Here is a 23,085-nt window from a genome sequence, read left to right as displayed (position 1 = left end):
CAGTGATCAGTTGATAGAGCAACCATGCCCAACGCGTTTCGACTACAGTCTTCGTCAGGTCACGCGTTGGGCGTGGTTGCTCTATCCTGGCGCTGTAGACGTCCTGGCTTTGGTCCGCTGTATCCTGTGGAAGTCGTGGCTGGTATCTGCTGTCCGGTGCTCCGTCCGCAACTGATCACCTGATCACTGCTGTCGGGTTTCCATCTACACCTGGTATCGCTGTACCGCCCTTTCCATTTGGGAAGTTTTTATTCCTTTATGTTTTACCTATGTCTGTCAGCTGTATATCAGTAAAAATTGTACCTACCTGTTGCTGACTGGTGCGCTTCAATTTCTTTTTTATTTACAAGCATACTCCGTGGGAGCCTCGGTTGGATCCCTATTTTGAAGCTGCACACATATGGGAAGATTATGGACTTAGCCTGATATTTTGGACACTCTGGGACTGATTTGCGCTGGGTATCTTTCTTTTATATATATGCACCGCTACTGATGCCTATTGGATTGTGTCAACGGGATGGCCATGTCGACATGGCGATCGTATTGACACAAAATATTGATGCATATATTCTATATTTGTGCTAGCTTTGTGTAGAAGGATGCCTTCCTCCATCATATGTGCTTTGATCCTCTGTGAACGTTGTTTTTGTATTTGTTGTTTATTCACATATTGCATGTTTTGATTTTCGGTTCGTGATAGTATGCACGTCACTTTGTGCATCATATCACCATGGTAATCATCTGTGCACTCTCGACTGTTCCCCCGCCGGCGCGCCCAGCATATTGGTTCCACAACGCCGCTGCTGCTTCCGGTAGCGGGCGGCGCTGTGGTCTGAATGCATGGCGGCAATGGCGGGCTGGGACTACAGGGTGACGCGTCCTCCGGCAATCACGATTGCCTACAGGTGAGTTAGGCATGTACAACCCTTATATTCGGGCTCTGGCCAGCATATTGTGTATGACCCCTCTTGAGAAAGGTGCCGCTATGCACCGAAACGGCCGTCGAGGAAACCTGTAATGTATCTCACACGTTATTGCCTGTTGGGTGTCTGAAAATGCTCTATACATAGCTCTGATTGATGCGAGCTTGAGATGAATAAATATGCCATTTTAAAGCATTTATCTTGGACTCTATCTTGACTGGTGCGGGTGTTTCCTGAAGTCCTGTTGGATTGGTATAGGAAAGATACCTCTATATATATATATATATATATATATATATATATATATATATATATATATATATATATATATATATATATATATATATATATATATATATATATATATATAGAATGGTGGGTTTGCAGGACGGCACTCCACGATAATAGGTATTTGCCGGTGCCAGGTCTGTATTGAAGAAATGCAGTACACTTACCCCCCCCCCCCCGTAGAAGGATGAAGACCAGCACTCAGGCGAATTTCAGGTGAAGAAAATAAGAAGTTTATTCCATGTGCAATAGAAGGCAACAATGGCTGTCCCGACAGCCGTTTCAACTGGGCTGATGATAACTGGCTAAAGCCCAGTTGAAACGGCTGTCGGGACAGCCATTGTTGCCTTCTATTGCACATGGAATAAACTTCTTATTTTCTTCACCTGAAATTCGCCTGAGTGCTGGTCTTCATCCTTCTACGGGGGGGGGGGGGGTAATATATATATATATATATATATATGGTCAAAGTCAGAGCCTAAGACACACCCCCTGACGAAGTCCACACCTGGATGAAAAGCGTTGGGTGTGGCTACACGTAGTAACGCAAGGAGAAGCTAATCAGACCACCAGCTGATAATCTCAATCTTACATGTATGTGAGCATATGTTGCGTTTTGTATATAAAAACTATTGATTTTACTCATTTGGTGTGCCTTCCATGTGAATTTCTCGATCAGTGTCTGTTGGATTTTGGTTGGCTCCTATCATGGATAAAAAGAGGCTGCGTACTACATGAAAAAAAATTAACCCTTGGTGACCTGCTTTTATTGAAAATTCTATGGTTTGCGCATGAATATTGTTTTGTTTCTCTCTCTCTCTCTCTCTTTCTCTCTCTCTCTCTCTCTCTCTCTCTCTCTCTATATATATATATATATAATGGATGACCAGGGTGTTCAGAAATTCTAACATGACCTGAACATTATTTATGGTATTGTCTTTTTAAAAAATATTTGATACATGATCCTATCCTGCTTGTGACACATTAGATTTGCACTGCTTTGTACATTTTATGAAAGATACATTATCTGGGCCAGATTTCAGAAAACAGATCCCAAGCATACGATGTAAGTCTGTGAAGCACACCAGAAGTCTTTCCTTACCTGGGCTAATGTTTGTGATGACCTGGGTCTGATTCAACACATATCCATCTGGATCAGAGCAAAAGTCGCTCAGGCCCTGCACAGATTAAAATAAAATAAAACCAACCATTAAAATAACCTTTTTATTAGAAAAGTGTAATATCCCACATCAGAGGTAGATTTAGACCCCTTTGGGGCCCTAGGCAAGAAACTGATATGGGCACAATGGTGACTGCACTCGCCGCACCTATAGTTGGTTTGCCCTTGTATATAACACATGTAGCTGTGACAGGATAGGTGGACCCCCTATCAGCTCTAGGCCCTATAGCAGCTGTACTCCCTGCACCTATGGTAGCTATGCCCTTGTGTATAACACATGTAACTGTGACAGGGAAGGTGACTCCTCTCAGATCTGGGCACCATGGTGGCAGCACTCCCTGCACCTATAGTACCTACATCCCTGTATATAAAACATGTATATGTGACAGGGAAGGTGACTCCTCTCAGATCTGGGCACCATGGTGGCAGCACTCCCTGCACCTATAGTACCTACATCCCTGTATATAAAACATGTATATGTGACAGGGAAGGTGACTCCACTCAGATCTGGGCACCTCTATGGGCTGCTGCGGGGGCAGCCAATAAAAACGGGTTTGTGCATATGCGCAGTACCGAGCACAATACTGTGTATGCGTTGGACCCAGGACCTTAAAGATGCTACTATGGACTGCTGCTGAAACAGCCCATAGAGACTGAGGGCCAGCGCATGTGCAGTACTGAAGAAGCTACTGAGCATGCGCCAGTCCCATGACCACAATGGGGTTTGGAACCGGCGGCAGGGAACCAGCGGGCAACGGCGGCAGTGGAGTGGGTGACCCGTAATCTTGGCAGTCCCCCTCCTAAACAGAAGTAAGAGCTGCCACTGCTTATACCCCTGTATATTTCAAATGTACTGTATGTCATGTTTTTGTCATCTTGCTTTGACTTGGAAGATGGCATCTTATAGGAGAAGCAAATACACTGAGCAGTTTGTGCATCTTACACTATAAATATTACATCATTGCATGTTACTATCCTGTCCATGCTATTTAGTAAGGCCATTGTGAATGGAAGGTGTCCAAATAAAATGATTCTTTAGTTTTTATCACTTTAATTAAAAAATACATATCTTGTTATTGTTTGAGAGCTCATCTTGTATTTAGCTGAAACCATTTACTTTGTTAGATATCTAGATATATATATAAGTATTTATACTTGTTTTAGATGGTAATTCGACGCTAATGGATTTCTGTTCATTGCTCATCTCATGTTTGTCTTCAAAAACTCCATAAACAAATATAACAAATAAATACATATCTATTGTTAGTGACTCCACAGTGATTAGTAAATTTACACCAAAGACTCTTCTTTTCGCTAGTTAGGGCTCTTACGCACTTAAAGTGTATGCCCCATTTGAAAGCTATGCAAATACATCTCTATGCTGGTATTTCAGGTAAGCGGCCAGATGTACTAAGCTTAAAAAGATAAGCGGCCAGATGTACCTACCTGTCGTTTCTCAAACTCAGCCTGTGACATGGCAGCTAGGAGCGGATTGGCTGCCACTCTATCACTCTCCATTTTATCACTTTTCAAGCTTAGTACATCTGGCCCACGGTGAGAGGAAAGGCATCATGGCAAAATGAATGAGGAGTCACTAGGCTATTCTAACATCCAAAGCTGTTTGCTCTTTGCATGCTGGTGAAAATCCCTTCCCGCTGTTTTCCCAATTGACCTAGCAGACGAACACTTTCACAGTTCAGTTTGCATTGACTGAAAACACCTTCATTTTCCCATCCCCGTAATAGTAATGAACTTGAACTTCGGCCCCGTAGAGAGTTAACCATGTCTTCGGGGAGAGAAAAGAGGTGTCCGTGAATTGTACAATGTGATTCAGGTTCAGCAGAACTGTATAAATACCTCGTTTTGGAGCTTAATTAAGGCTGACAGATGCGACCGTGGGTGAGAAGAGGGGGGGACCACTGATCCAGTACATAAAATAGACCAATTAAATTATCTCGATTCACAGGGCTGGATGGGCATACGGACAGGACAGAAATTAGCATTGAGGCATGAGGACCCTCCAGCAGAGAACAAATGAAAGACACAGCACAGTTGCTGACAATTGATTCATAGAAAACTGAGGATTAGACCTATATGCTTAGTTTAGGGGACACTCCAGGAGCTTGTCTGCCAGGCATTAGTTGCCTTGAGTCTGGAAATAAAGAATCTTAATGACATATTGTGAAGTCAACATTGATGCTGATATAAGACAACTGTGTGAAATTAAGACATTTCCATTGTGACTTTGACCAATGATTTTGTTATGTTTGAAAGCTCAAATCTTTTAGCATCATGGTATAATGTATTATTTTGAATGTAACTAGTGAACGAAGACAATGATCTGAGCACATAGTTCTTCTGTGGTGGCTCTATGGTGCCAGACCAAAGCTACTGCTCCTTGGATTACAAGTACTGTGTGTTGCAGCTGAGCACAGTGTTGGAGTCTGGCAAATGACAGCTCAATCTCCCTTCATCTCACTGGGGACAGCCAGACGTCAGCTGTTCATAATGCTGGATCTTAAAGACAGCAGTCCTCCAACAGTGCAGCCTGGAGCTAGATTGTTGCTGTGCTCTGGGAGGCTGTTGAACCGATATACTGTACAGAATCTAAAGCTATCCCTGAGAACATCTACAAATACCTGTACTCAGATACTTCTCTGTTAAGCCAGCACATTAATGTGGTTTCGCAATGTACAGACACCTGTCATTACACCATCCAACATGAGAAGACCACTAAATACAGTATATATACTGTACATGGTAGACCTATATTAGACTAAATCAAGTGTTTTCTTATATTAATGAACACACATTCAATAATTTATAAATTCAAAAATCATTTAAAAAAAATCAATATAATAAATGAATGATAAATAAATAAATGATGACATTCATTGGCTAATTAATAAAAGCAGACACTTTTTTTTTCCATCCCACCATTGTCTCCAAAGTCAGACCTTCAGCTTCCAAAAAGAAAATTGCTAAACTGTTTGAGAGTAAACGCACTGCGCTTCCTGGCTATAAGAAGGTAATTTCCAACATATTTAAAGCACTCACATTAATGGTCTTCGGTTCTACAATATTAACTAATCGTGGATTATTTGAAATAAAATAGTAAATTACTCTTGGCCATATAGGCTACATGTACATTTTCTGAGAGCCCCTGAGCCACAAGTGATCGTAAGCAAATGAGTGACAAACACAAATAACATAGGGCCTGATTCAGGTTCACTCGCAAAGCACATTTGATTTTCTAATGGACAAAACCATGAGCAAAGAGAGAGTTAGATTTGGGTGGGGTTTGTTCTTCAAACTGATATCTATATTGCAGTGTAAAAATAAAGCAGAAAGTATTTACCCTGCACAGAAACAAAATAACTCACTCCCTCTGCACATGTTACATCTGCCCCATCTGCAGTGCACATAGTTTTGTTCATTTGCAAACCAAATGTGCTTTGCGAGTGAACCCCCATAATCTTTGTGTATTTTGGATTAATTAATATTACTGTCATGGAATTCAAAGCTTTACGTTTTTTCTGGCTGTCACAACGTTACAGAGCACAGTATATTTTATTGATCCGTTGCTCATCTTTGCAACCCCACTTTTATGCAAATGTTTTCTTTCCTTCACCTGCAGTGTTAGCTTCAACAGCATTGTGATTTGACCTGGAGGAGATCTTACAGTCTGTTCCACTTCAAAGGCCCCCATGGCTTGGTGGGATACGGTCACTATGTCTACAAGCATTAGGTCGACATGACTGAAGCTCAACGTGCAGGAAGGTCGACACGGGGAATTTTGACTGTCAAAAGATTGACAAGGGGTTTTTCACCTTTTTTTTAGCCGACATGTGCCAACAGGTGGTATTTCACGCCCTACCATCTACTAGGGTGTTATGGGAGAATAAAATAAAATGTAGCGAGGCACTGTGCCCAAAGCAGGCAACGCGGTGCTATGTTTCAGTGTCCATGTTGACTGTGTCCACATTCGGGACAAAAAAGTGAAAAACCCCATGTCAACATATTGACTGTCGACCTTCCCCATGTCAACCTAATGCATATCGACCTAATAACCCTGTCGACCTAACAAATGTCAACCTTCAGTCGTGTCGACCTTCCTGCATGTCGACATTCCGTTATGTCGACCTAGTGGTGTTGACCTAATGCTAGTTGCTGTCTATCCAATGAGCCGTACCCGGCTTGGTATAGAGTAACCCTATCTCATAGCTTTCTTCACTAACTAAACTGGGCTTCGTCTCAGTCCACACACCAGACATTGAGAAATTGCAGGTTAAACATGTTCTTTTTCTGTAGACTCCTTGTTAAATAGGAGTTGGCAATAATAATCCTTTCCTTTGGCAAAAAAAAGAGGTTATCATGGCTTCATAAATAAGCCTCTTAATCGTTAAAGATTAACACTTAAAAGGGATCAACCTACCACAGCTGTGGCCATTTCCAGCCCCATGGATCCCCAGCTAAGTAACAGCACAAAGAAGCTCACCACGGTCATTCTGTGGAGACACATAAAGGATAGGATGACCTCAATTTATTCATTGAAAAATATCACGCTTTCTTGTTTCAAAAACATCATGTCATTAAAATTTACACGAGAATCTTATACCTCCTTTAATAGACTCTTGATAAAAACATGTGAGTGATATGTTAACACATGATGCCATATGTGGTGTGCATAACTCCCAACATGACCCTCTCCAGAAGGGACACAATGCTCTGTTTCTGGACTTTCCTCTGAATGTATGATTGCCATCACCTGTGCCGAACAGGGTAATTGATAAGAGAACAGAGCATTGTGTCCCTCCTGGAGAGGGTCATTTTGGGAGGTATGGGTGTGTGTATTTGGTTTATTGCATACCTCCCAATATTCTCACTGAGAGGATTGCGACAAGGAACACGGCCTACTCAGCAGTTAATGGGACATAACTCCTAAACTGTCCGGCCAATACCGTGTGGCCAAATTAGACGTGCTATTTAATCTGCGATTTAGCCACACCTTGTGATTTTGTTTTAAAATCTGCTACTTTAATCTGCTACTTATCTGCTATTAATGCGCCTTTCAGACCGCACATATTAACCAGTATATTGCAGTTTTTTTACTGTTTCAAAACGGTAATATGTGCGGTCTGAAAGGTCCAGAGTGAATTTATCATTTTAAAATAACTATTAACTAAAATAACTATTTTAAACCGGTAAAAAAGCAGGGTCCTACCCATTTCAGACCCATTTTTTTGCGGTCTGAACGGGTCTGAAATGGTAACAAGGCAGCAGTGAGCACTATTGGTCCCCATCGCCATGCATATTTAATGAGCCGGCCACTCATTAGATATGCGCATATGTAATGAGGGCAGCTCAGCTGCTTACCATGGTGCTGGGCTGCCCCCAGCACGACGATTGGTGTTTCCGGCGGGGATCACCGCGGTCTCAACAGTGAAAAAGGATCCTTCTTTCAAATGCCGGGTCGGATCCGGGATTTTTGGTGTAAAAGGGGTATAAGTCTCCAATATGTATTATCTGTCCCTTGAGTTTACAAATAACTGTACTGCGTTTCCTAGTATTGGCCATGTCAGCTAAATGTGGGTAAGACTGGGGAGATCATCTATATATGTAGTTATCTAGTCATCCGTCAGGGACTGACAGAACTTCAAGACATCCATGCTTAAGATAATTAAATAGATTCATAGTGATTGATTTGCTTGTGTTTCAGCAGAGATCCATAAATCCTGGCTTGCTTCATGGTTCCCTGGGGCTAAGTTTGAGCAACAATAGATGAGATCAACTCACAGAAAGCTAGGCATTGCACGGCAATAATGCACTATACCCAATATGATATTTGTTACATCCATTCCAAATACAGTATGTGCAAAATAATTAGTAAACCAGTCCCAATTGATACAGTAACACAGTCCCTCTTTACAGCCTGTTCTTATCTTTGTCTCCCTATACACAGAATACTTCCCCTCATTGATCCAATTAAACAATATTGCATTGAGGGGGTTATTCTGGTTCACTCCTTCTGGCAAATTCCTTCTTAGATGGACAAAACCATGTGCACTGAGGGGGGGGGGGGGGGGGGGGTTTGCAGGTGTAACGTGCAGAGAGAATTAGATTTGGGTGGGGTTTTACTTCAAAGTGAGATCTATATTGCAGTGTAAAAATAAAGCAGCCAGTATTTACCCTGCACAGAAACAAAATAACTCACCCAAATCTAATTCTCTCTGCACATTTTACATCTGCAGTGCACATGGTTTAGTCCATCTAAGACGGAATTTGCCAGAATGAATGAACCAGAATAACCCCCACAGTGCCTTCTAATGGAGAACAATGCTTCAATACGGCAGCAGAGAAGGTGTTTGTGTTTTTGTATGTATATGTGAACATAGATAGCGTACATCTGTATGTATATATACTGTCACATACTCTTGCCAAAATGTCACAAGATGTCATAAAATGGCTGCTGGAACTGCATATACATTACCCTATTTAATTTAGATGCCAATATGTAATGCCGAAAATAGATTAAATCCTAAACATAGAGTAGGCTTGTTTCTGTATCCCAGGGCAGATGGTCAGATTCATGTGGATTAGGTCTTGGAATATGATAGAGAATATGACGTGTAGATCACATGTCTATTTAAGTCCTGGTCTAATAAACTGTTTATGCATATATATTGCATAGATGTCATGTGATCGGTTGGGATCGTTGGGTCTACAACAACTAGGTCGACAAGCATTGGGTCAACACTACTAGGTCAACATGCATGAAGGTCGACATGGGTTCAAGTAGACATGGGTCTAGGTCGACATGACGTTAGGTTGACACAATCATTAGGTCGACATGGGCTAGGTCGGCAGTCAAAAGGTCGACATGGGGGTTTCACTGTTTTTGGACCTGAATGTCGACACAGTCGACATGGACAAAGTTTGAAATGCACCGCTTCGCTCGCGATGCTTTGGGCACAGTGCCTCCCTACGCTCGGCACACTATTTTATTCTCCCACCACGCCCTAGTGGATGGTAGGGCATGAAATACCGCCTGTCGGCACATGTTGGCTCAAAAACAGTGAAAAACCCCATGTCGACATTTTGACTGTCGACCTAGCCCATGTCGACCTAATGCTTGTGTCGACTTAATGTCATGTCAACCTAGACCCATGTCGACCTTGATCCATGTCGACCCAATGCTTGTTGACCTAGTTGTTTTAGACCTAATGACCGTATCCTCATGTGACTTGTACAAAGATGTTTCAGTTTTATACTTCTATATTGCAGAGCTTGTGGCATCAAAACTGGTTTATCTACTTAATGGGAAAAAAAAGGAGTTTAACACTCAGTATCACCACAAGGAATAAATAATAACCTTTGGAGCTTACGTTACATACTCGGTTGGGTTATTACTGACCAGTAGATATAAAGGCTGCCCAGACTGCAGTGCACATATGAAACACAAGGAGGAATACTCACACAATAACAAGCCACTTGATCTGCTTGGCGAGGCCGAGTAAGGTGAATAGACAAATGATCAGATCCAAAAGCAGCAGCAGAATATAAGCCAGCCATCTGCAGGAACACAGAGAGTAAACCAAAGCTAACATGCATCGGACAACACAGCAAAGAAACATGAGAATGCCTGACATCAGTACATTGTATAGCTTTTACCCTCTGCATATATCTGCCTCAAGTATTGACTGGTTTCTACAGTTCCTATTCAGGGTTAAATGCAGGATATCTATAGCGTCGAGACCAAATAGTGTATGTGTTTTCCAATGAAACCTTAATATTTAAATATTCACCATAATAGATAATTTGTAATGTAGTCGACACTATAGATGGAGCCCCTTCACATCTGCCGGGTGCTGGATGACGCTCCAACAGTGGGGATCCCGACAGTCAGTATCGCGAGGTCGGAATCCCGACTGCCAGTGCTCCGACAGGTGGGGATTCCGACTCACAGGGGCTATTCTCCCTTGTGGGGGTCCTGTAAGGGGCTGCTTTGCACTCGCCACCCTGTTGGAGCACCGGCAGTAGGATTCCGACGTTGGGATACTGACGTTCGGGATCCACCTGTCAGAGCGCCATACCACACCCCATCAACTGCCCTGGGTACATAGCTCCACCCCCTTCAGTTGCATTACTGATAGATCGCTCTGGCAATTTACAAAGCAGAGAAGCCGCGTCTCAACATATCTGCTGTTAAAGGGAGCGAGGGGGATGGGAGAGGGAGGGGGGTTTCTTGGCACCAGGAAACCCCCTAAGTGCACCATTGCCACTATATCTACATCCTAAAAATAAATCACTTTGTAGCTTCCGTTTGCCTACAAAAAATAAATAAAAATGTATGGTACTTGTATACTATCACGGCTCCCATCGCATGGCATCGCATGCCATATGTAATGGCATGCGATGGCATGGGATGCGATTCGATTTTACCGGGTTTTTAATGCATTTGTGAAAAAATCACATGCCATCACATCGCATGCGCTGCGATGCGCTGCGATGCGCTGCGATGCCATTTTTCACAAAAATCATGGACATGTGTTCAAATCATGTAAAATGCACCCCAAATGTCATTTTTCACACTGTATCACCCTCACTATCAACGCCAACCCGAAGCGTGGCGAGCGCAGCGAGCCCACGAGGGGCGGCGGTACGCGTCCTACGACCTTTTCATACCCCCACTATCCACGTCGGCGTGGAGTTGAGAATAGAAAGTGTGGCGAGCGGAGAGAGCCACCGAGCCCGAAGCGTGGCGAGCGCAGGCGGATACCTTCACAGGTATCCGTGTCCCCTCGCGTGCTTCACAGGTATCCGCGTCCCCTCGCGGGGCTCGCTGCTCTCGCCACGCTTCGCTCGCCACACTTTCTATTCTCATCTCCACGCCGACGTGGATAGTGGGGGTATGAAAAGGTCGTAGGACGCGTAACGCCGCCCCTCGCGGGCTCGCTGGGCTCGCCACGCTTCGGGTTGGCGTTGATAGTGGGGGTGATACAGTGTGAAAAATGACATTTGGGGTGCATTTTACATGATTTGAACATGTCCATGATTTTTGTGAAAAATGGCATCGCATCGGATCGCATCGCATGCGATCACATGCGATCACATGCGATCACATGCAATGCGATTTTTCCCTGTACGATGCCCATTCTGGGAGCCGTGATAGTATACAAGTACCAAATGTATATATATTTATGAAGGTGAAATCGATCACAATTTTTATTCGATAGAATATACGCAATATGCATATTCCTGAAAAACATACCATTACACTAGTTATCAAGCAGTGATAACCTCTTTTTCTAACTTTTCTTGCCAGAGAAAATGTATTTTGAACTTTAATAAAAAGAAATTATCAATTTGATATACAATAAAAATTAACAATACACAATGGGGGTTATTCTAGTTGATTCGCAAGGCTGCGAATTCCCAGCCTTTGCTAATCCACCAAACCCTGCACGGCGAATGAACGCCCCCCGCCCCCCCCTCGCAGCGCGGTTTCGACCACACAGGCTGCAAATGGATGTTTAGCATAAACATCCATTCAAATGCCTGCGGGTAGCCTCCCACATCTTTCGATGGTCGGCGACCATCGAAAGATGTGGAAGGTACACGCAGATATAAGTGACTTTTAAGTTACTTACATATGCATGCACGCTGGCATGGATGCGGCCGGGCAGTTGATATCCGGTGATGTCATCTGCCCACCCCCCGCTCCTGCGTCACGGCCTCATTACCATGAGAATGCCCAGCGTTCTCATGGTAACACCCATGGAACGCAGGGCGTTCTCATATGGTAATGAGGCAGCCCAGCGCCCCCCGCCCTTCTCCGTCCCCACACGCCGTCATGGGTGCGTACACCCGCCGAACCGAAAGTTTGTCGTGGGTGCACGCACCATACGTCTGCACATGCGCATAAACACACCTGCGCATGCGCAGACGCGCAACATCGGTACTGCGTGTGAATGCACGCAGGACCGAAAAAACTTGAATAACCCCCAATATTTCAATAATTTGTCTATACCGTCCGGTATTAAATGGACTTAAAATATATAAAATAGGAGCTCTCTCGCAGCCATATAAAAACAAAGAAAGGATTGTCTAATCCTGAATGAAATAGATGGTTACTAGTCAGTTCACAGTTATATTTCGTGTTTATGAACTCTCTCACAGTTCAACACTTTTTGGCTTTAGTTTGTAATAAGCGTCTTAGATGATACAGGATTTGTTAATATCCTTTAGCGGAAATATTGTAGCTCGCAGATTTTAGGCTTTTATAGCCGACAAGGTCTTATTTCATTTTGCCATTATCCTATCCAGACACTGCCTGGGTCACATCTACTCCAGATAAAGTTGCCTTTTTGGAAATACTAACAGCCGAGAGAGGACTTGAGGATCTTAGCTCCAGGAAAGGACGTTCCCTTTTAAACATGGAGCTCCACTTGCAAGTATTATATATATTCAATACAAAAATAATGGCGAAATGAAATAAGACGCTTATTATTTCAAACTAAAGCCAAAAAGTGTTGAACTGTGAGAGAGTTCATAAACACGAAATATAACTGTGAACTGACTAGAAGTAACCATCTATTTCATTCAGGATTAGACAATCCTTTCTTTCTTTTTATATGGCTGCGAGAGAGCTCCTATTTTATATTTTTATAAGTCCATTTAATATCGGCCGGTATAGACGAGTTATTGATATATTGTGTATGGTTAATTTTTATTGTATATAAATTGCTTATTTCTTTTTATTAATTGCATTATTATTTATTCAATTATTGAATTAATAAAATAATTACTTTCAATAGCGCTGCTTTCTGTTTTTTTCCTGTTCTTTCTATATCTCAGGGGATGAGTACCCCTTAATTAGCGCTGAGTCCATTTCCCTTTTCCCCGGTATCTGAGAAACGACCATTGTAGTGGGTGCGGGTCACAATCGGATCGCGATCACATCAGGTGCCTTTTCTGTGTGGGTCGTGGCTCCGTCAGCTCGTGAGCGGGTCGTACGTTCCTGTGACGACCCGCTCACGAGCAGCATCGTGATGGTGTGTACCCAGCATGAGGCTCGTAGTACGCATGTGCGAGGCTATCCTATGATAAATTCCTGCTACTTTTTTTATTGCTGGCCGTATGCAAGTTGATTGGCAGGAAGACGGCGTTTGAGTGTGGTAACCAGACGTTTTTTGGGGAGTATCAGGGCTAACGCAGGCATGCCCAGCCATTTGAGGGAAAGTTGTGTAACGACAGTACAAGCATGATCAGTCTGTTTCTATCGCACCGGCTGAGTAAAGGCCCCCATACTTTGCGCCTATTTGGTCCGATTTGGGCCAATTGCGACCAATCGGGCTGTTAAATCGGACTGAATCGGCTGTCCCTGACATGCTGTCGGGTCCAATGCGCGGTCCCGTGCGCATCGGACCCGAGCAGGTGGTCGGACCAGCTGGCCGTCAGACCACCCGTCCTGGGACCTCCCTCCTGGCAGCGAGACGGGCGGGAAGGGACAGGGATGCATGCGATCCATCACAACCACAGGGTATCTGGTGTCCATATGCTGCTGCGAGACATTGCAGCAGTGTATGGGCACCTTAACTCCTGGGCTACGTGGAAAATAATTTGATTGTGAGCAGCCTGCGTATGGATTTGCTGCTAATCCCAGGTCTGCATTATTTTCACAAGCGTTGCACAGAAATTCGCAGGCTTGCACAGTACTGGATTTCACTCTGGCTGGGCGGTGGCTATCTGACCGCAGATCACTCTGCAAATTAGCAGCCCAGCAATTAGGTCTGAATAACCCCCAAAGTCATAATGATTGACTACTGTGCTGTACACCTCTCTTATAGTTATTATTCTTGGTTTTTCACCATGTTAGGCGCTCAGGGCCGGCGCCACCACTAGGCAAATCTAGGCATTTGCCTAGGGCGCCGGCCACTGGAGGGCGATATTTTGCCCGGGTACCTGTCCCGCGGCGCTGTGCGTATATAAAGCTGGTGGCGGCGGCAGCGGGGGGTCCCTGCAGTCAAAAATAAATAACGAGCGCTATCGAAACACTGGCCGCACGCTGATTAGCTGAGATTCAGCCAATCAGCCTGCGCCGTGTGGCCAGTGTTTCCAAAACAGAAGCGCTTCCGCATAGCCCGGCGGATAGCGCTCGTTATTTCTTATTGACTGCAGGGACCCCCCGCTGCCAGCTTTACAGCGCCGCAGGACAGGTACCCAGGCGGCAGACACCGGGGCACCCCCACCCCGACTTGCCTGGGGCACTCCGGTGCCTTGCACCGGCCCTGTGGGCGCCATATGCTTCCTTGCAGCGTCATTCTTTAGCATTGCTAGACCCTCTTTAATATAATGAAGCTTTGAGATTAGGGGGTGATTCAGGTTGGTTTGCAAAACCAAAGTCCTTTTTTAATGGACAAAACTTTGAGCATTACAGGTGGGGCAGATTTAACATGTGCAGAGAGAGTTACATTTGCAGGGGTGTGTTCAAACTGAAACCTAAATTGCAGTGCATAAAGCAGCCAATATTTACCCTGCACAGAAAGAAACCAAAATAACTGACCCAAATGCCCATATTGCATAAGCCCCACCTGCAGTACACAAGGTATTGTCTATTAAAGAAGGTTTTTGCTTTTTCAAACCAACCTGAATAACCCCATTAGGTTAAGTTGTTCTTTATGTACTCATGAATAGCATGTATGCTACATACTAGTATACATAATAAATGGTATACCTGGAATGATATCCAGTACAGAAAAAGACAGTGTCTTATTTATATGTGCATCTATTTACCATCACATAATTTATTTAGATGCAAGTCTGTAACATATTGTCACTCATTCATTGTTTTTATGTTCCATACAGTGCCTCCACCCAGCATTGTGATGATATTATCCAATAGACAAGCTCACAAACTCACCTATAATCCTCAATGAAATTAACTTGCTCAGCCACAAAGTTTGGATTCAGCTGAACCCCCTTCCAGAAGGAGATCTCTGCCAAGTTCTGAGCCACGGACTCCACTTCCCGCCTGGTGTTCCTAACAATTACCAAAAAATCTGTGCGCTTAGAAAAAATCTCTTCCAGCTGAGTTAGGTCGCTCTTTACGACGGAGTTGAGAAGTTGCACCATGTCCGAAATCTGCAGGAACATAGATTGACAAACAGTTCATATACTGTGACATGGAATAACATACACTTGATCAAGATGAAGTACAGTTTTGGTCTTTATTTTGGAGCAGGTCACAGCATACCAGGTACACACATACTTGCCTACCTGGCCCTCTCCATGAGGGAGAAAATGCTCTGTTCCTGGGCTTCCCTGGTAATGTAGGATTGCCATCACCTGTGGGGAGCTAGTTAATTGATAAGAAAGGTGTGTCCCCACAGGTGATGGCAATGATACATTACCAGGGAAGTTCAGGACCAGAGCATTTTCTCCCTCATGGAGAGGGTCAGGTAGGCAAGTATGGGTACATGGCATCAGCAATCATGGTTACAGCATTGCAGCATACAGGTGTCCCAGCTAGGGTTGCCACCTCAGGCATCTTCGATTCCTGGAGATTCCCCCCCAACTTGGAAAAGTGGGCGTGGCTTTATAAACGAATGTGACCTCTTTGGAAAAGATGGCATGGTCTCTAATACAGACATGTATTGAAGTCCCTATTGTTACATTTAATAACACATTTCCCCTACTGACAACTCCTACACATAGATACCTCATACATCCTCCCCTCACCCTGACACCAGTGACAACAACTTCACAGCAACCTCCTCCACCCCCTCACTTCTCTAACATGCATATCTGCCCCAAACACTGACCGTCTACACAAACAAATCCCCCCTCCACACTGGCCTCACCATTTCCTCGCCTGACAGCACAGAGGGCTCTGCCCTGGGACTGATACACAGCAGCAGCCGGCTTATCTCTACTCTGAGGCTCAGTTTGGGAGGAAGCGCTGCTGCAGCATCCTCAGCTGTTGGCTGAACAATGCTCCTCCGTCCTCTCCTCTCCCGCGGTCCAGTTTAAATATTTCTGGAGGTTGAGGGAGCTGTGCGGTGGACAGCAACTCCCAAGTGCTGGAGAAGCACTGTGCATGCCCTGTGGCCTTTCTGGCACCTGGAGCTCGTGCTCTGCTGAAACCACCCTCCCTACACCCCTGACAGTGTGCACACTCAGTTGGGAGGCTGTGGAGGCTTTCAAAGTCACCCGGATTCCGGTAGAATCCCAGAATCCGTCAGTCTGCAAAAACATCCTGGAGGGCTGCCATAGTAATGGTAATTCTAACAATATGAAGCTACTGTAGATGTTATTTTCAGTATGACCAGAGACACTGAGAGGTTAGTATTACTTAGCCCTGGGTTGGTTGGAGGGGCCTGTGTCAGCTGGAGTCACCTTTGCAGAACTGTCCACCTGTGCAGCTGTCGACACATGCTATTTAAAAAAAAAAAAACCTTTTTCTTTTAAGGGAGTGGATTTGCCTCCCAGATTTTGGACACTCTCCTCAGCACTTAGACCTGTGGACTCTTTTGGTGGGCAGAAGTCAGTGGTGTCAATATGGGGCTGTTTGGGGGTGAGAACCCCTCTTGGGTGCAGACTCCCTTGTGACATTAGCCAAGCGCTGCACTGTAACATTATGTGTAGCCCTTGCCTCCTGTCACAGTGTAGAAGCCAGCACTGCGAATAAGACAGTTTCCATGAGGTCCCACCCATTTCCTGCAAACACCCCCCCCCCCTCTTTTATTTGGGGTCTTCAGACCGCACTGGGTGTCACTAAGGTAAGTGATGCCTGTAAAGGTAATTGGAACAGGAATACTTCCACCTACACATCACATACACAGTAAAGGGCATTGCCACATGTCACTGGGTGCAAGGGTTGCCTACCCGGAAATCGAGTCCCCCTGTAATACTGGCATTGCAAGGTGGTGGCGTGGCCACGAGGACACGATCGTGCTGGCCATGCCCCCACTCTGGGTGCTCTGACCAACCGCCATGCCTCAGTCAGCGGCCCGCCCCCTTGCCTCAATGAAGTGGCTGCCCTCTCCTGTAGAGGGCAGCCAGAAAGTAGGCAACTCTGCCAAGGCGCATGACCAGTACTCTTGGGGCCTAATTCATGTTGGTACACAATGCCAATGATTTATTTTTACAGAGGGATTATCAGCAGACTGCGCATGTACCTTGCAATTGTGCTCGGTCTGACATTTTACATACAGAGTGATTGATAGGAAGGGGCCATTAAGGGGAGGTTATGTGTGAGTGGCAACAAAGATGCAGTCATGTCAGTGCTGTTCTTAAGGCATGTATATGCCTTCAGCTGCAATCATGTATGTTGCGATACATGGCGCCAGCATCGTTACTGCATTGGCCAGTCCAAGTAGCCATAGGTCAACCCTACGCAGCAATGTTCCTTATTATTCCTCCAGTGGGCATCTATCTTATTTCCTGGGCGGCAGCTATACATGGCATGATTATTAGTGCCGTAACCTAGAAAACCACAGCTGCGTATTCATACGCTCAAACACACACACAAACATGTGTCAACAGTATGATTTTTGTCTGTATCTGGTTGATAGATCTACAGTGCCTATAGACAGGCGGTAGGTCGATAGCAAAAGGTCGACATGCAATAGGTCAAAATGTTGACACGGTCAAAGGGTCAACAATCAAAATGTTGACAGGGTCAAAAGGACATGATTTTTTCACTTTTTTTTTTACATTATTGGGACTTCTTTATACTTCACCATCCATGTCGGCATAGAGAGAGAATATAATAATGTGCCGAGCCTAGCAAGGCACCGTGCCCAAAGCACTGTGAGTGTCAATTGATGGCCCGTATTGACAGGTGTCAACATTGGCACAATTTTTTTTAAAACTCGTCTACCTTTTGTTTACTGACCTTTTGACCATGTCAACATTTTCACCCTGTCTACTTATTGATTGTTGACATTTTGACCCTGTCGGTCATTTGACCCTGTCAAGCATGTCGACCTACTGACGTCTATCTAGACACTGTAGATCTATCCACAACCATTTTTGTCTCGCCCATTATAAGGAAAGGACACATTAGAGAATGGTGCTGCCTAGTCACTGATGCTCCTGGTTCCGTGGCCCTGATATCAGTTCATCTATAAATCCCCATTTATGCAGCAAAGATGGACGCATACAGTGATGGCATTCATTGGAATTACATTTAGTTGTATTAGTCACAGAACAACAACACATGCAGGCTGTAGGGCTACTGACAGCAAGATGCCACTGTCATAATACAGAGAGGAAAACCTTGGCCTAGCCCCTGGACAAGGATAGCAGAGCACTTTTTTTCTGCCTGGGGCTTATGGCACATAATAAGCTAACACAGTTCTGCATGAATGGTTTGCTGTTTTAATGCAGAGTGACAAGCAACCCCCTTAGGATAATGGAGGAGGCAGCCGCTTAGCAGCAGAGGAGGCCGCTTTCAGCATTTGTATTAGAGGGTAAAGGGCTGCAGGATCACAAGTATAAAACAAAATGTTTACAACGTAATAGATAAAGGAAAGCGAAAAAGCTATAGATAGCGCACATCTGGGGGAACATATTGGGATTACCAAATAAAACAAACAATCTGTACTGAAATAATAAGTCTGTCACATAAGCAGCAGCAGACTTGCTTGCGAGTCACAACCAATCGTTCTCAAGTTAACATCTTAAGGACCACTTAACCTAGATACAAGTTTCTTCTCATAAATGTTCCACTAATGACATACGCAATTATGTATGCAAGAGCTTTGGGAGCTTATCAGAACAGAAGATATTTGAGATACAGTTGCCAGTTTCCCTATGCACGCCAGGCTTCCTGTCAGTTGGATCACAGAAGGACATTGCCTGGGCCTAAAATGGCTGACAACAGAGGATACGAGATGTTATTGCTGGCCTATTTATCAATGACCATAGTTTTCTATCACCTGTTATGGTCAGGGCCGCCGAGAGGTATACCGGCCCCGGTAATATTTTGGGGATGTGGCCTAATCGCGGGAGTCCCCTCCAGCAAGCCCGGGCCTGGGTAATTAGTACCCGCTCCCCCTCGGTGACACTGCTTATGGCAGCAATAGAAAAACACCTACAAAATTACCATGTTTTACCGATACAATCGTTGAGCTATACTGGCGGCAGTACGTTTTTGGGGAAAGGTGTTTTTTGCAACCCAGCGGTCAGGGCTATTTTTGTGCAGGCTCTAGCAGGAACTGTGGACCTTATTCTAGCTCACTCTTTCTGACAAAATATTTCTTAGATGGACAAAACCATGAGCACTGCAGGTGAGGCAGATGTAAAACCCCACCCAAATCTAATTATCTCTGCACAAGTAACACCTGCCTCACCTGCAGTGCTCATGGTTTTGTCCATCTAAGAAATATTTTGTCAGAAAGAGTGAGCTAGAATAAGGGCCACAGTTCCTGCTGGAGCCTGCACAAAAATAGCCCTGCCAGCGGTCTAGTTCACACAGCAAGGGGAAATAATAAATAAATATAAAATATCTAAAGAATACAAATAATTTTAAAGAATTCCAAAGTGCTATTGTGAGATGACATGCCAGCTAGAATTATGGTAGAATTATGTGCCATTGCAAGCCTTGTCAAATTGGTAATACTTAGATCAGGGGTAGCCAACTCCAGTCCTGGAAAGCTGACAAGGTTTCCAGCTCACCTCACTCATTACTGACTAAGGGCAGTATTCAATGAGAAAAGTTCTCCGTGTTTTGTGGAGAATTTGTGCTTTGTTCGCCTTTTTTTTTTACACAGTGCAGCGAGCAGGGGGCCGGAGCGCTCGAGCCGCTCATTAGATATTCATATATTCACTGCATCCGATCATTACATATGCACGATCGGGTGCAGTGAATACTGGGTCCCCCGCTGGCTATAGGGGGGGGGGCAGCCTGTGCTGCCTGGGCCCCGGGGGGCCCCCTACCCTCCACATATGTTCTGGGGCATCCAGGGAGACTTTAATCTCCCTGGCTGCCACCGTCCCACGGCTCCCTGTCAGCTCCCTGCCGCGGACGCTCGTCCGCTGCAGGGGTTAAGACTCGCCGCGAGTGGCGGCGAGTCTTAAATACATTGAATAGTGGGAGCAGGAGGCTCCGGAACACGGAGAGTGCATGGCGAGAGAAAAAATCTCTCGCCATGCACAGAGAATTTTCGTCATTGAATACTGCCCTAACACATTTTAAAAGATCCACAGGTGGAGCTAAATACTTCACATGTGATTCTGTGAGGAGACATGGAAAACGTGAACTGTTGGTAGCTCTCGAGGATTGGAGTTGGTTACCCCTAACTTAGACTGATAAGCCCTTGAAGTAATATGGCAAAAGCATAGGGGCCTAATTCAGACTTCATCGCAGGATAAATTTGATCTCAAAATGGGCAAAACCATGCTGCACTGCAGGTGGGGCAGATGTAAAATGCAGAGGACCAGATGCATTAAGCTTTAAAAGAGATAAAATGGAGAGTGATAAACAACCAACCAATCAGCTCCTGTCTGACATTTTTGGACATAGCAGACAAGAGCTGATTGGCTAGCTGTTTATCACTCTCCATTTTATCACTTTTGAAGCTTAGTGCATTTGGCCCAGAGAGAGTTAAGGCCCCCATACACTATGCGATTTGGGCCCGATTTCACCCGATTCTGGAGGATCGGGCCCCGAAATTGACCAAATTGCATAGGGTATGACATCCGATCTGATCCGATGCGCGGTCCCATGCGCATCGGATCAGATCCGGATGTCCGACAGTCTGCACATAAGATAAATCAAGTGCAGCCGTCTGGGGGAGCTGGTCTGGTCCGGGGGAGCTGCAGTAGAGCTAGCGGGCTGTTGTCAGTTGTAGAGGCAGGCAGGGATCGGAGAGCAGGGTCCGGTCTTGTGGAGCGGCAGCAGCAGGGTCAGAGCAGGGACCGGTCTGGGGGAGCTGCAGGAGCAGCAGCGGCAGGCTGGGACCGCAGATGCCAGAGCAGAGACCGAGAGCGCGTCGGGAGAATAGGAAGAAATCCTATTCAAAAGACTGGGTGGCCTCTGATTGGCTGAGCTCTCAGCTAATCAGTGGCCACCCAGTCTTTTGAATAGGATGGTTTCTATTCTCCCACTGCTACCACTACCCTGGACTCTGCTCTGCGGTCCCCACGGCGAGCTGGACATCCTATTCAAAAGATGGGACATCCTATTCAAAAGACTGGGTGGCCGCTGATTGGCTGAGCTCTCAGCCAATCAGCGGCCATAGGATTTCTTCCTATTCTCCTACCGCGCCCCCGGTCTCTGTTTTGCATCTGCGGTCCCCGCCTGCCGCTATATCACTTGCCGCTCCCCCGGACCGGACCCTGCTCTCCGATCCCCATCTAAATCTACAACTGACCCTGCCTGCTTCCTCTCCAGCAGCTCCCCCGGACCCTCCTCTGCTGCCGTTTACCAGGGTTTTTACATGTGATAAATCACATCCGATTTATCACATGGAAAAAATGGCACATCAAGTGCCAAATCTTATCAAGCTCCCCTGGGGAGCTCAGGGTAAGTCGGGCTGACTTGTCCTTAGGACAAGTCGGCCTAATGTATGGGGGCCCTTAGATTTGGGTGAGTTATTTTGTTTATGTGCAGCATGGTTTTGCCCATTTTGAGAACCAATTTGCCTGAATTAAGATCTATATGCAGACACTCATTTTTGAATGGGATGGCGTATGTTTGTTGTCACTTGCTAATTAGAGCCCTTACAGATATTTTAGATCAATATGCGACAATAACATTTTATTGCAGTGCCACAATTTACTTAAAACAAAAAGAAAACAGCTTCTCCAGCTAGATCCATCTGCCATCTGTGACCTTGGTATACATTGGCAGTGGAGCTACTTTAGATGCCTGGAAAAAATTAGACAAAATAAGTAATAAACTGAAAAATGAGATAACAAATTAATAATAATTAATCATTTTTATATTAAAAAAAAATGTACATATGGGCTATCACTATGTTTTTTTAGGTTAGTCAGGATGGTTCTAGAAGGGATCTAGAACCATCCTGACTAACGTACCAAAACATAGTGATACAGACCCAAGTGGGACCTACACACAGGGAGATTTTGCTGAGCGATCTGAGCAATGTAGATTGTTCAGCAAGATCACCCAGCACACAGTGCTGCACAGTGATGTGTGCTAAGTGATCTTTCAGGGCTAGTGTTCTGTTCTCTGGTGATGTACGCGTCCTCCGACCTTTTCAGACCCCCACTATCCACGTCGGTGTGGAGTTGACTTTAGATAGTGTGGCGAGAGCAACGTGGAGTTTATTTTAGATAGTGTAGTGAGCGCAGCGAGCCTCCGAGTCCGAAGCGTGGCGAGCCCTGCGAGTCCAGAAGCCTGGCGAGTGCAGCGAGCCCCGCGAGGCGACATGTATTACTTTACATGTATTCCGCGTCCCCGCGCTGGGCTCGCTGCGCTAGCCACGCTCCGGGCTCGTATTCCGCGTCCCCTCATGGGGCTCGCCATGCTTTGGGCTCGGTGGCTCGCTGCACTCGCCACACTATCTAAAGTCAACTCCACGCCGATGTGGATAGTGGGGGTATGAAAAGGCCGGAGGACGTGTACCGCCGCCCCTCGCTAGCTCGCTGCGCTCGCCACGCTTCGGGTTGGCGTTGATAGTGGGGGTGGTGTTGACAATGGGGATGCATTTAACATTGTAAGCA

General features: G+C 45.3%; 1 protein-coding gene and 1 long non-coding RNA gene across 3 annotated transcripts in view; one reads left to right on the top strand and one right to left on the bottom strand.

Annotated features, from left to right (window-relative positions):
* LOC146042612 (uncharacterized) overlaps positions 1-15,677 on the top strand; it is a 54,550-nt gene extending 38,873 nt beyond the window's left edge. The window contains exons 2-3 of the long non-coding RNA XR_014463943.1: positions 5,343-5,419; positions 15,259-15,677. This is a non-coding gene — a long non-coding RNA (uncharacterized LOC146042612). The remainder of the gene's footprint in view (positions 1-5,342; positions 5,420-15,258) is intronic.
* Positions 1-23,085, bottom strand: part of TTYH1 (tweety family member 1) — a 154,139-nt gene that overhangs the window by 28,917 nt on the left and 102,137 nt on the right. For both annotated transcript variants that reach the window (XM_083162687.1, XM_083162689.1), the window contains exons 4-7: positions 15,314-15,534; positions 9,868-9,963; positions 6,827-6,899; positions 2,314-2,389 (exon numbers count right to left, since the gene is read on the bottom strand). In XM_083162687.1, coding sequence (XP_083018813.1) covers positions 2,314-2,389; positions 6,827-6,899; positions 9,868-9,963; positions 15,314-15,534 — 466 coding nt within the window. The remainder of the gene's footprint in view (positions 1-2,313; positions 2,390-6,826; positions 6,900-9,867; positions 9,964-15,313; positions 15,535-23,085) is intronic.

This window comes from Crinia signifera, chromosome 19 (genome assembly GCF_055691185.1).
Source record: "Crinia signifera chromosome 19, ASM5569118v1, whole genome shotgun sequence".
In the NCBI taxonomy this organism is placed as follows: Eukaryota; Metazoa; Chordata; class Amphibia; order Anura; family Myobatrachidae; genus Crinia; species Crinia signifera.
This window is presented reverse-complemented; position numbering and strand designations above follow the sequence as displayed.